At 45.8% G+C, this 14,952-nt stretch overlaps 1 protein-coding gene across 1 annotated transcript in view; it reads left to right on the top strand.

The window, feature by feature from the left end:
• MGAT4D (MGAT4 family member D) overlaps positions 1-14,952 on the top strand; it is a 625,903-nt gene that overhangs the window by 366,433 nt on the left and 244,518 nt on the right. The window contains exon 5 of the mRNA XM_069242567.1: positions 4,726-4,772. Coding sequence (XP_069098668.1) covers positions 4,726-4,772 — 47 coding nt within the window. The remainder of the gene's footprint in view (positions 1-4,725; positions 4,773-14,952) is intronic.

Below are 14,952 nucleotides of genomic sequence, written 5' to 3'. Positions count from 1 at the left end.
GAATACACATGAGCATGGAAGTCATTTAGGGGTCGCCAGAGATGCCGGCGCGACCCCTGGCTTGCCCTTTGCTACCGTTGGCACTACCTTTGCGACCTCCGGCCTCAGATGTGGCAAATTTAGTGCCAGGAGCACAGTGGCAGCTACCGTTATGGATGTCAGTTGGAGCTAAACTCTTTGTTTCCTGTCAATTTCTATTACACTAATAGTGAATAATAATGATATATTATTCACTATTAGTGTGGTAAAAATGGAGTACAATTAGCTGGAATATGCCCTTCCATGGCAGTTGTTGAAGTAAAAAATGCTTTTAAATGTATGTAGTGTTTATGCTTGTGATTGAGAGTTTATGTGAGAGAGTGTATGTAAGTGTGAATGTGTGTGTATCTGTAAATATATGTGTATGAGTGAAAGTGGAGGTCAAAGGGTGTGTGATGTTGCATCCGCTACCCCTGGCATTTCGGTGAATTGACGTCCATGTACATGAGTAAGATCGGTATTGTGCAACAACTGCTCGACAGTGCAGGTGGCCGTTCGCTCACTGTGCATGTTGCTAAAAGCGAGGTTGCAGAAGACACCCTTGCAAAAGGCATCATGACCGCAACACATCTCTCCCATCCAGAGTCTCCCACTGGCTTGTCCTTGAAGCCAGAATTCCTGCATCACATGATACCCTTCACCTTGGGCTCCTTAGCCCCCTGAAAAATACATTCTGCACTACTGGGTAAGAAAGGGTTACTGCAGCCCCTGTGTTTCAGTTTTCTCTCGATGTTGCTGTGTCGTTTTGTTATATGTGACTAGTTGTGCACTTTGTTGGTATTTGTAATACATTAAAAAAAAATACAATGATCATTTGTATTTGCCAAAAAGAAAATGTTTTGTAGGTTTGTTTTATACTACCATCCAATGCATGTATGTACATACTGGCTTGCCTTTTGTGTTACAAGATGGCTTATTTATAGGGCATGCACACACAGTACGGCATTCATTGCAATAAGATCGGCTTGGTCAGTAGGGGAACTAGGCAGTGTGCGAGGGGTGGCTCTAACAGGTCAGTGTGTTGCTGGTATTTGGCTGTTTGTGGACCTATTTTTATTGTCTGCTGGGCTCGTTAGGTCTCGCCTGGGTGAGCATGCGCTAGCCACCCCCTTCTCGCACTGTGCTGCAGGTACTATTTCTTTGAAAAAAAAAAAAAGAGAAAAGAAAATTATAACCCGGTAAATGTTGGCCGTGTCAGTGCTCTTCGTTTACCTCCCCCACCCACCTTATCCTGTTTATTCTCTCCCCACCACGTTTCTTCTCCCATCCGCTTTTCTTCTCCCCTCCCACCGACAGAAGTGAAAAAACGCTATGAAGCGTGCTTCATAATGCTTTTTTTAAACCTTCCCTTTAACCGCTTCACCCGCAATTACCCTTCCCCATCCGATCGCCAATCAACCATTGGGTTTGCTAGTGTTTGTATTGTGTTATGGTCTTGGTGTCGTGCCATGTGTACAGGTCATAGAAGTTTAAGCTGCAGCAGCACTGGGAGATGCAGGGATGTGGGGGGATGTCTGCACTGCAGTTCAAGTTGTCTTTTTCTATAGTAATAGGCACAACTTCCCTTGCTTGCGGGTACCCTTGCTACCCCACCTGCCTGTGCAGGACCCTATAGTGCCGCGCGCTGTTTGACACGCGCATTTCCACCTGCTCTGGAATCTGTGGCAGATAGATTTGTTTGTGGGGTTTGTTGGACTGTGAGAATATATGGTGCGTGGGCTTGGGTACACGCCAGATATGGGGATGCAGGAAATGGAAGATAGCATGTGGGCTGAACGCCTTCTTATAAGCCCTGCGTACCCTTTGAAGGTCACAGGTTTCATTACTAGTAGCCCTAAGTTTCACATGAGCATTTGCTTTTGTAAATTGAAAGACATTTCATTCCGAGGAGCTCCGTTCATGCAGGTAATTCAAGTATTATTTATGAACCTTCCATACTGTCATCATATGCTATCAAAAAAGTCAATTCATTATTATGGTTGTGGCTTCCCTGGGTCTGGTTTCTTCATCCAGAATCTGGGGCCCACTGAAAGAAGGCAGAGCAAGATTCAATAAAAACAAGGGCGGGGCCCTCTACAGCTGCCTACCTGGACACTAGGCAGGGCTCACTGGGTGAGTGCCAGCTGCAGAACCCATGTATAAACTGCTGGCGAAAGGTTAAAGTTTGATTTAACTATAAGGATTATCATTGAGCTGGGCGAACAGGTGACTTCTGTAAGTACTGGGAAACAATTGCCTTTGTGGTATGCACTGTTTTAACCAATAAACAGCATCGCTTGTGGCTTCTCACGCTGCTCATTTTCTCTTAATTCCCCATATTGTCCATCCATATGCTACTGGCGCCTCATATCCTGGGTCCAATATTCCTGTTCTGTCTGTTCATGGGCAGCTGCTCCTATTGTGACAGGCATTTTAATAGCACATTAAACACCAGATGCGGTGCTAACGTGGTACACTGTACAAAATGCTTGATTGGCCTATGGGGAAAGAGTTTTGGTGTCATGCTTAGTCTGTTATTGCTTCTTCCTCCCCCACTAACAGAAGTAAAAAAAAAAAACCTATAAAGAGGCCAGCACTGACCACTTTCTAGTGCTTTTTTAACCTTCCTGTTACCCACCGCTACCAACCCCTGTTACCCGCCCACCCCTAGTTATCCACTCCACCCCTCGATACCCACCCCTAACCGATTTCCAAAGCCAATAACTCACACATAGGTGCCACCTATTGGCTTTGCCAATGCTTGTATTTACTTTTGATTTCCCTTATATTAAAACAAATATCACCTGCAGCAAGCTCAAACCCATGCAGTCTTCCACACCTTGCCAAACACCTACACAGAGTGTCTTTACAATGTTCAAAACTGACCCAGTTTGCAAACAATGGCCATTTTTTTAGCTACTTAATTTACTACAGGGGGCAATTTTGTTTTGGTGCTTGGCCTATTTTCTGTCCAAATCAGACCCTGCTTGGCAAACATACTTATAAGCATTTATACCTACTGCAGTACACACTTGATCAGTTATTTAGCTGTGTGTACTTAACAAATACACTTAAGGAACTTGGTTTACTGCATTATATGTGATATATTCATCCCTCAGATACGTTTTTAATTTAGGGCAAGAGAGAATAAGATTTGGCAAAGCCAATATGTCCCAGCTTTAAATGTCCAAGCTATTGGCTTTGCCAATGCTTGTTCACACCTGCAGGCAAACGTGCATCGAAACACATACATTAAAAGCAGTCTTGGAATGAGTTACCTAATAAAGAAAACCCATTCCAAGATGGTTGCCAAGAGGCTTGTCGCATACGCATGTGTGCGTGTTAGGTGCATTCACTAAGATATGTGCTTGGGTCATGATAGGCTGACATTTTGTTAGATTATTTACGTTACCGTTTCAAGATGACAGGCTCTCTTTTTCCCCTCTGGAGAAGGAAAAACAGCTACAAATTAGAAATGTCCTTCTTAAACTACGGCAACATATTTACATTTTCTGAGCTACTGTATTATTCGACATAAAATTGTTCTCTTGCTTTCAGTAGCATTTGGACAAGATGATCAGCTAAACAAATTAGTTTTTGAATGCCCTGCTACTGAAAAATAAATGCTCATCACATGTATGAATTTCAGCAGGCTAAAGTGATTCCAAAATGTGGGTAGTGCTAAAATCTCATGCAGTAAAAGAATATCATTGTCCACCTACTTTACTATATGACTTAGAGATATTTGTTGATATTGAGGACACCATATTTAACTGTTGGAGTTAACAATAGAAAATCTACATCCAATGCAACAATATTTATTTGTAAACGTTATTTAGGACACAATGTTTGTGAGAGAATATTTCGCTTTACAGTATGCTACAATAACATTAAGTCTCTCTTCAGGATATTATTATACAACAGTTATAAAACCCTATTCACTGCAAATAGAACATCTTTAATACAAGCTAGTTGGTGTAGAAATACAATTTTTAAAGCAGTTTCAAGTTATAATAATGCAGGAGTTCAGAAGAAAATATGTATTTCAAAGTAACTCGAGTCTGCAGGTCCTATCGACTCGAGGGGGCTAAATGAATCTCCTGGGTCAGAGTAAAGTACACCTTTCTGCTGGCAGGGCATAGTCTAGCCTCCAGAGAAAAGTGTGGCATTGTTTACTACTGCAAATGACGGGAAAAAATGAAATGCCATAAAAATGCATGTTAACAGTCTGCTACATAAAATGCTTTGCTAAATGACAGTCCACAACTCTCAGTAAATCTGTATTTCAAACATTGACCAGGTAACTATTAAACTTAACACAGACGAACAAATCGATAAATAAGCAAGTGATATGATGAGTGTGCTTTTGGGCGGCAACCACATCAAGAACAGTCATAATAAACTCGGACTGTTCTTTTAAACTGCGGCTTCATATGCTGATAATGCTACTCATAAATCAGCCAGCAGCTTTGCAAGGAAAATAGAAATGAACGAGCTTACCTCCCCTAATTATCCCAGTACTGCACTAATGCAATACCCATGTGCCTTTGCGCTGTGACAAAGCTCTTCTTCACATCATGAATTATTAACCAATGACTGATGAAAGTGATACATGACACAATAACCAGTGGGTGTGGGGTGGCTGAGTTCAGCGCCCATCTCTGAAAAGATTATGTGCGCTCTCTGAAACTTACATTTTTCTTTCAGGTTGACACTCAGTATGTGAATGCCATTGCCGACAGCATTAAAGAGAGGTATGTTAAGTTCCATCGCTCTGTCAGCTTACCTTTAGATCTGTCTGTAGTTGCTTAGCTGTATGACAATGCAATTTAAACAATACTGATGCCTTCAATAATTTGTCTCTACACTAGTAGAGCTTTACTATGCTTTATGATTCGGAAAAAGTATGAGCCTAAACCAAGTGCATTGGTGTCTTATTGGTGTGCTTGTCAGAATGCAACAGTTTTCCGCCCTTTCCTGTAAGTGAGTTGGTTTTGAGTTTATCACAGGTGTTAGAAATGGGGTATTTGATTGACAGTCCGGTTACCCTCTGTTCAAGCAAGGACCCTCACTCTAGTCTGGGTCAAAGAGACTCACCCTCAGCTAACCCCTGCTTACCCCCCTTGGTAGCTTGGCAGAGAAGTAGGCTTAACTTCAGAGTGCTGGGTGTAAAGTATTTGTACCAACACACACAGTAACTCAATGAAAACACTACAAAATGACATAACACAGGTTTAGAAAAATAGGAACTATTTATCTACACAAAACAAGACCAAAACGACAAAAATCCACAATAGTCAAGTTATCAATTAACCTCTTAGCTGCTGAGCCTCCCCCCCCCCCCAAGTGCTGAGCCCTTTTTTGGCTATTTGGGGTAGTTCGCGCTTAGGCCTTCATAACTTTTTGTGCACATAAGCTATCCACGCCAAATTTGCGTCCTTTTTTCCAACATCCTAGGGATTCTAAAGGTACCCAGAGTTCCTGGGTTCCCCTGGAGGAGACCAAGAAATTAGCCAAAATACACCTAAAATGTATTTATTTTTTTTTAAAAATGGGAAAAAAGGTCTGCCGAAGGCGGCCTGTGGTTTTTACCCTGAAAATGGCATCAACAAAGGGTTTGTGGTGCTAAAATCACCATCTTCCCAGCTTTCAGGAGCAGGCAGAATTGAATCAGAAAACCACATTTTTCAACACAATTGTGGCATTTTACTGGGATATACTTCATTTTTACTATTTTTGGTGCTTTCATCCTCCTTCCAGTTAGTGACAGGAATGGGTGTGAAACCAACACTGGATCCTGGAAAGCTAAGTGTTTCCGAAAAGTAGACTAAATTCTGAATTCAGCAAGGGGTCATTTGTGTAGATTCTATAAGGTTTTCCAACAGAAAATAACAGCTGAAAAAGAAAATACTGAAATTGAGCTAAAAAACTGCAATTTTTCTCAGCGTTTTGCTCTGTAACTTATTCCTGCAATGTCAGATTTTTTAAAGCAATAGACCGTTAGGTGTGCTGGACTCCCCTGGTTGCAGGGATATATAGGGCTGGTAGGTTCATCAAGATCCCTAGGTACCCAGAGCCAATAAAAGAGCTGCACCTTGCAATGGGTTTTCATTCTATACCGGGTATACAGCAATTAATTTGCTGAAATATAAAGAGTGAAAAATAGGTATCAAGAAAACCCTTGTGTTTCCAAAATGGGCATAAGATAAGGTATTGAGCAGCAGTGGTTATTTGCCCATCTCTGAATTCCGGGGTGCCCATACTAGCATGTGAATTACAGGCCATTTCTCAAATAGGCGTCTTTTTTACACACTGTCTTACATTTGGAAGGACACAATGTATAGAAAGACAAGGGGCAATAACACTTGTTGTGCTATTCTGTGTTCCTCCAAGTCTCCCGATAAAAATGGTAACTCACTTGCGTGGATAGGCCTAATGCTCGCGACAGGAAAGGCAATATGGACACATCACATTCTTACATTGAAATCTGATGTGTTTTTTGCAAAGTGCCTTGCTGGGGATTTTGGCCTCTAGCTCAGCCGGCACCTAGGGAAACCTACCATACCTGCACATTTTTGAAAACTAGACACCTAGGGGAATCCAGGATGGGCTGACTTGTGGGGCTCTGATCAGGTTATGTTACCCAGAATCCTTTGCAAACCTCAAAATGTGGCCAAAAAAACACTTTTTCCTCACATTTCGGTGACAGAAAGTTCTGGAATCTGAGAGGAGCCACAAATGTCCTTCTACCCAGCGTTCCCCCAAGTCTCCCGATAAAAATGATACCCCACTTGTGGGGGTAGGCCTAGTTGCCGCGACAGGAATAGATCACACAACGGTCAATGTTGATACTTACATGAGGCAACTGTTGACCCTGTGGTGATCCATTCCTTACGCAGGCACTAGGTATAGGCACTCAAGTTGGGTAGTGTTTTTATCAGGACAGGTGAGGAATCACTGGGTAATAGGAATTTTGTGGATCGCAGCATATTCCTGTAGTATGTGTGACAGAAATGCAAGAAAAATAGAGTTTTTATTCAACATTTCAGCTTTGCAGGGTATTCTGGGTAAGAAAACTTTGGGGAATCCACACAAGTCACACCTCTGTGGACTATACCGGATGTCTAGTTTCCAGAAATGTTTGGGTTTAGTATGTTTCCCAATATAGCCGCCAAACCCCAGGACCAAAAACCCAGGTGCCTGCCTTACAAAACCAGTTTGTTTTGTGATAGATAATTTTGATGTCTCCACAATGCAATTTGGGCAGTGGAATTCGGGGCTGAACTAAATTGGGGAGCTCCCAAGAGAGCACCCTCTCTGTGCCTACCCCCGCATTCACCTGCTCTCTGGGTTGGGGTAACCCACTATTGCCCTGTTGCACAGACTGTGCTTGCAAAGGTACAACAGCACTGCCCTCATCACCTCCCTCACAATTTACTGGAAGAAATTATTCAATGGGACTCCTCCAACTGAAAAATCACCCCCAGAGTCTGCGCCATTGTCCTATCCCTCAGATGCTGTCTCAGTCTCTGATCCTATGTCAGAGATGTCCTCTATAACCAGAGTGACGTCAGCAGCAGTCATCCATCAAGATGCCATCTCTGCTACTGGCTAAACTGTTGCTCTAAAACACTATCCTACATAGACAGTCACAAAATTGCTGGTGTGTGTGTGATACATGCAACAGTAGAGGCCACCTTACCTGCGCTTCTACCCTCAATCAGCACGTTCTTTCAAGACACTCAAACACCTTGTCACATACCATTCGTCACAATCTTTAGCACCTCCTGCGCCCAGTCCAACAATCATTATTGGTGCTCCCACTCCCATGTCCTCCTCCTTGGATTCCCTCATTACCACCCAGCAAACGTGCTCTTCATCTCTCCATAGCCACCCCGCACATACATTTCATTTGTATTATAGCGCAGGTTTTGGCTGACTTTACTTTGCAGTAGTCATATAAACCTTCTGCGCTTCTTTATGGCACTAAAACTGCCACTAGACAAAAATCTGATCCTTTTGTAGCAGAAACATAATCACAAGACTTACTTGACTTCTTTATTGCTGTCTAAAAGCTACTGTTGAAATGCGTCAGTTGAAGTATGTGCACTGCTTTGAAGACGCAAGCTGCAACTGCAAGACAACTGGTGGCAAATATATATATATATATATATATATATATATATATATATATATATATACCGATTGCAGCCCCCAGGGAAACCACACATGCACTGACAAAAGTGATATATATCTATAGATATATCCATGTAGATAGACATATCTATCTACATGGATTGATATATCCAAATAAATATATATATATATATATATATATATATATATATATATATATATATATATATATATTTTTTTTTTTGGTAGTTGTAGGGTTTCCTACAGGCGACCCCCCTGTCAATTTCGTTGGGGGTGGCGCAACCGGGGGGGCGTTCCATTTTCCTAGGGGGGCCGACCCTTTCATACGAGGCCTTCCCGAACATGGGGAAGGCCATTTGGGGCCATGTTCCCCATCGGAGCAGGAAGCAGCCCTATGGCCGCTTCCTGCTCCGATGGGGAAAACAACACTGACGTCAGTGCGCCTTGTGGCCATCTGCAGGGCCTCTAACACTCTCCAGAGGTGTTGCAGGTGTTCCTCCCATGTGGAACTAAACACAGCAATGTCATCCAGGTAGGCTGCACTGAACTCATCCAGCCCAGCAATCACCTGGTTGACCAACCTCTGAAAGGTGGCAAGGGCATTCTTTATCCCAAATGGCATCACTTTAAAGTGAAAGTGTCCATCTGGGGTAGAGAATACTGACCTCTCCTTGGCCCCCTCAGTTAAGGCAATCTGCCAGTACCCAGATGTTAAATCAAACGTACTGATGTACTTGGCAGCTCCCAACCGGTCAATGAGCTCATCAGCTTGGGGTATGGGGTGTGCGTCAGTCTTGCTGACCACATTGAGTCCCCGGTAGTCCACACAGAATCTGAGTTCTGGAGTGGCACCAGGTGCAGTAGCCTAAGGGACCAATACCACTGGGCTGGCCCAAAGACTGCTGGAGTGCTCAATAACCCCCAGGGCCAGCATTTTGGATACCTCATCCTTAATGTATGCCCTGACCCTGTCAGTCACCCTGTAAACCTTCTGATTAATGGGTGTACTGTCCCCATTGTCCACATCATGTGTGCACAAGTGTGTGACTTCTGAGATCAGGGAAAACAACGAGGAAAACTGTCCCAACACATGGCGACAGTCACCTTGCTGCTCCTCAGTCAGGGAGAGGATCACTCCCTCCACTGACCCATCTTTTTTTCCTGCAGACAGGAGGTCAGGAAGAGGCTCACTCTCCTCCTCTACCCCATCATCTGTTTCAAGGAGCATGGACACTTCAGTCCTCTCAAAGTGAGGTTTGAGGCGGTTGACATGCAGGACCCCTAAAGGGTTCCTTGGAGACCGCAAGTCCACCAGGTAGGTGACTTCACACTTGCGCTCCACCACCTCAGATGGCCCAGTCCACTTATCCTGGAGCACCCTAGGCTCCACTGGTGCCATCACACACACTTTTTGTCCAGGTTGAAACTCGACCAGATTGGCATTCTGGTCATACCTCCGTTTCATATTCTCCTGTAACTGAATACATGCTAATGGGGTTTACTAGGAGCTTTTGCCAAAGCTTCCTTAACCAGACTCAAAGTTCCCCTCACAGGGTGGCCGTAGATCAGCTCAAAGGGACTAAACCAAAGTCCCTTTTGAGGCACCTCCCTGTAGGTGAACAGAAGGCATGGCAAGAGGACGTCCCACTTCTGCCTCGAAGGCTCTTACAGGCCCATGATCATGCCTTTTAAGGTGAGATTGAATCTCTCAACCATACCATTACTTTGGAGGTGGTAAGTGGTGGTGAACTTGTAGGTTACCCCACACTACTTCCACAGAGACTTCATATACGTGGATATGAAGTTGGTACCCCTATCAGATACCACTTCCTTGGGGAACCCAATGCGGGTAAACCCCCCCCTATCAAAGCACGACCCACCACAGGGGAAGTGATTGATCTCAAAGGAATGGCTTCTGGGTACCGGGTGGCATGGTCCACCAAGACCAGGATAAACCTGTTTCCCATGGCTGTCTTGGGATCCAGAGGCCCCACAAATCAATGCCTGCCCTCTCAAAGGGAATACTGACAACAGGCAAAGGCTGGAGGGGAGCCTTACATTTCCTCCCACTCTTGCCACTTGCCTGGCAAGTCTGACAAGACCTGCAATGTGCATCTGAGTGCCTGCGCATCAGGGGCGAGTAAAAATGGTGACAAGCCTCTCAAACATCTTGTCCTGCCCCAGATGTCCAGATAAAGGCACATCATGAGCCAACCCCAGTAGGAAGGCCCTGAAGCACTGGGGTACCACCAGCACATGGGGTGACCCAGGCTCAGGAACCATAGGCTCGCTATACAGGAGGCCATCCTCCCAATAGATCAGGTGTGATCCTGGCTCCTTCCCAGCCGCCCGCAGCCTGCTGCCGCAAACCCTCCAAAGTAGGGCATATCTTCTGTGCTGCACAGAATGCTTTCCTGGTGGGCCCCCCTTCCTGCTGCCACTGCGACAACTCAGGGACCTCCCCCAGTTCAGCCACTTGTTCCCCGGTAGGCTCTGGGGCATCACCCTCAGGCTCCACCTCCTCCCAGACCGTGGAAACTTCTGGGGACGGTTTCTCACGCACCCTGCCATTCTTCTTCTTGGCGGTCCCCTGGCCACTGTTTCAGGCTCCAGGGGCTCTTGATTTCCCTCACGGGCTGCCATTGACCAGGTGGATACGAATACCCACCCAGGCAGACCCAACATCTCCAAGTGAGACCTGTGTTCCACCTCCTTCCAAGGGTAATCCTGCAGGTCAGTGCCTAGCAAACAATCAACAGGCATGGTTGGACTCACAGCTACCTTCAAGGAACCTGAGACCCCCCCATTGAAAGGGAACCAGCGCCACTCTGCACAGGCGCTATGAGTTGTCCACTGCAACTACTTGTGAAGTACCCGGGGATCAATTTGCTATTCAGACACCATCTGACTCCTCACTGTAGTCACATTGACACCTGTGTCTTTCAGAGGCTCCACCCTCTGTCTATTAATGGTCACCCACTGCCTGTACTTCTTAGTGTTTTCAGGCACTAGGGTTCTCTGGACCATCTCACTGTCCCCTAGTGAGACAAGGGACATCTCAGCTGGTTCCCACCCAGCTGAAACCAACTCCTCCCCAAGTGCTACACTGGCCAAACCATGGGACGGCGCACCAGTTGGTGCCAGTGTACTTATGGGGCATTTGGGGTCCCCCCTCACATGACCCACCTGGTCACATGCATAGCACGTACATGGGGGACCACCTGCCACTCGCTTCCCTTTGGAGAACCATGACTTCTTTTCACTTGGGGGTTGGGAATCCTTACCCTGGGAATCAGTTTGGGGCCCTTTAGAGAACTCCCCCTGTTTACCCTTACCCCCCCCTTTCTTCTGAGAGGGACCCTGCCCACCCTTGGCGTGGTCTCCCCCAAACCTCTTTGTAACCCTGGTGCTCTTCCAGCGGTCCGCTTCCTGCGCAAGATTCCTGGGGTCAGTCAGCTTGCTGTCAATCAGGTGCTGGTGCAGCTCTGGAAAACAAACTGTACAAGTGCTCCCAAGCAATCAGATTGTAAAGCCCCTCATTCGTAGTTACCTTACTGCCCTTCACCCAACCATCCAGTGACCTGCAATAAGAATCAACACATTCCAACCATGTTTGGGATTCCTTCTTCTTGTAGGACCTAAACTTATCCTTGTACTGCTCAGGGATAAGACCATACCTTGTAAGCAAGGCATCTTTCATGCTAGAGTAGGTGAGATTCTGAGCATTCCCTAAGGCTGTCAGTGTATCCCTCCCCTCTACCTCAAAGTGCTTCCACAGTCCCGCCCCCAATGAGCGTCAGGGACCAGATTCATGTGGCGAGCAGACTCATACCCCTTGAACCACAAGTATATGTCCTCCTCCCTCTTGTAATCTTTCACAAGGTCTTTAGGAATGTGCACCATCCTCTCAGGCTGCACTGTAGGATTGTTGCCACCATCTCTACTGGACTGGCTTCTATGATCCATCTCTCTCAAGCTAAGCTCATGAGCCATCACTAACATCCTCTCCTCAAGGGCTAGCCTTCTCTGCTCCAATTGGTACTCCCTTTCTGCCTGTCTGTCATGTAGACATACCCTTAGATGAGACACTGCTACCTGCCCTGGAGACCTTCTCCCTGGACATAACAGGCCCACCCCCAATACCATTGTGTACGAGCACTCTTCCTCCTTCTCCTCATCTCCCTCATCCTCTGTGTGCCCTTCAGTGCTCTTGGCTGTCACCCAGGCCCTCAGCGCCTTTTGCAGCTTCTCCTTCCTGGATGAGCTCTTAATGAGTCAGTCAAAACATTTACAGAACTGCTTCAACTGAGCCTTGGTATAGCTCTCCAATTTCTCAAAGTCAAAGTCCGCTCCAACTGATGCATCTCAAGCTTGGGACATGATGAAGATTCAAAAACAAGTGCAAAGTGCCAAAGGCAGAAAACCAAGTTCCCAAGTGAAGTTCCAAAGAAAGTCAATGAAGGAATCAGCAAAAAAAACTGGAAGTAGAACAAAAACAATCCCAAAGAGAAAAAATCAAAAAGATCACCAAACAAGTAGACACGTGGCGTCAATTCCACTCATGAGCGGGGACCTTGCGTCGTTTCTCCTTTTGTCGGGTCGGGCGCGTTGTTCCTTCTCTCCGAAGGAGAGCGATGCGTCGATCTGGTCAGCACTCTCGGGTCCGGGCAGGCCTTGCGTTGTTTTTACATGCCCAGCACTACTTGATTCGCAAATCCAGCTGCACGATGATTAAAAAACCACGCAGCAAGGGTTTCGATCTCCGAGTCTCTGTCAGTGATGCTGCGTATTGTTTCTCCTGCTCAGTGCGTCGATTCTTCAGTGCCGTTTCCGGCGAGCGTCGATTTTCAGCCGTGGAGCTGGCAGCGCGTCGTTTATTCAGCCGCAGATCGGAGTTGCGTCGATCTTTTCCCTGCATGGGGCTCTGTGCATGGATTTACTTTTCTTTAGGCTGCCAACTTCTCCTTTCAGGGTCCCAGGAACTGGATGGGCACCACAGGGCAGAGTAGGAGTCTCTCCAGAGACTCTAGGTGCTGGCAGAGAGAAGTCTTTACTGTCCCTGAGACTTCAAACAACAGGAGGCAAGCTCTAAATCAAGCTCTTGGAGAATTCTTCTCAAGATGGAAGGCACACAAAGTCCAGTCTTTGCCCTCTTACTCTGGCAGAAGCAGCAACTGCAGGATAGCTCCACAAAGCACAGTCACAGGCAGGGCAGCTCTTCTTCCTCAGCTCTTCAGCTCTTCTCCAGGCAGAGGTTCCTCTTGTTTCCAGAAGGGTTTCTAAAGTCTGTGGTTTTGGGTGCCCTTCTTATACCCAATTTCTCCTTTGAAGTAGGCCTACTTCAAAGTAAAGTCTTTCCAATGTGAAATACAGCCTTGCCCAGGCCAAGCCCCAGACACTCACCAGGGGGTTGGCAACTGCATTGTGTGAGGGCAGGCACAGCTCTTTCAGGTGTGAGTGACCACTCCTCCCCTGCCTCCTAGCACAGATGGCTCATCAGGATATGCAGGGTACACCCCAGCTCTCTTTGTGCCACTGTCTAGTGTGCGGTGCAACCAGCCCAACTGTCAAACTGACCCAGACAAGGAATCCACAAGCCGGCAGAGTCACAGAAATGGTATAAGCAAGAAAATGCTCACTTTCTAAAAGTGGCATTTTCAAATACACAATCTTAAAATCAACTTTACTAAAAGATGTATTTTTAAATTGTGAGCTCAGCGACCCCAAACTCCACATGTACATCCGCTCCCTCAGGGAATCTACACTTTAGTCAGATTTAAAGGTCGCCCCCATGTTAACCTATAAGAGGGACAGGCCTTGCAACAGTGAAAAACGAATTTAGCAATATTTCACTGTCAGGACATATAAAACACATTACTATATGTCCTACCTCAACCATACACTGCACCCTGCCCTTGGGGCTACCTAGGGCCTACCTTAGGGGTGCCTTACATGTAAGAAAAGGGAAGGTTTAGGCCTGGCAAGTGGGTACACTTGCCAAGTCGAATTTACAGTTAAAATTACACACACAGACACTGCAATGGCAGGTCTGAGACATGATTACAGAGCTACTTATGTGGGTGGCACAACCAGTGCTGCAGGCCCACTAGTAGCATTTGATTTACAGGCCCTGACACCTCTGGTGCATTTTACTAGGGACTTACTAGTGAATCAAATATGCCAATCCTGGATAAACCAATTACATATACATTTTGTAAAGGAGCACTTGCACTTTAGCACTGGTTAGCAGTGGTAAAGTGCCAAGAGTAACAAAAACAGCAAAATCAGAGTCCAGCACACATCAACACAGACGCAAAAAGAGGAGGGAGACCATGCCATGGATGAAAAGTCTAACAGGTCCTCTGGTTGGGATGTGCTGGCGAAATTAAATAGTGATTGTATCCTGTCCTGTATATTCATTTAAGCTAAGCTCCCTCTTAACCGTTTTTTAGGGTCGGGCCCAAAGCGCTCGGTCCCTGGTGTAATCTCTCTGTGGGCCTTTAGCATGCCTATGTTACACCTATCATTATGGTTGGTTCCTGGGCTTGGCTTTTAAAATTCACGTGATTAATTAGTGAAAGGCATGCATACATCATGCCTTTTCTGGTGTTTAGCCTGCCTCAACTGCATCGGCCAACTACTGAAAACACACAAGGGTCCATGTTTTCGGTATGGTTCCTGGACTACTTTTTCTCCTTAATTCGTAGGCAGCGTGATCTCATGGGGCAGTAGTCAAGCGCGTTGCATGACATCAACACTGTTACATGGATATTTGCA

The sequence above is a fragment of the Pleurodeles waltl genome, chromosome 1_2 (genome assembly GCF_031143425.1).
Source record: "Pleurodeles waltl isolate 20211129_DDA chromosome 1_2, aPleWal1.hap1.20221129, whole genome shotgun sequence".
Classification (NCBI taxonomy): Eukaryota; Metazoa; Chordata; class Amphibia; order Caudata; family Salamandridae; genus Pleurodeles; species Pleurodeles waltl.
The sequence above is the reverse complement of the archived record's forward strand: the minus strand, read 5'-3'. Positions and strand labels throughout refer to the sequence as shown.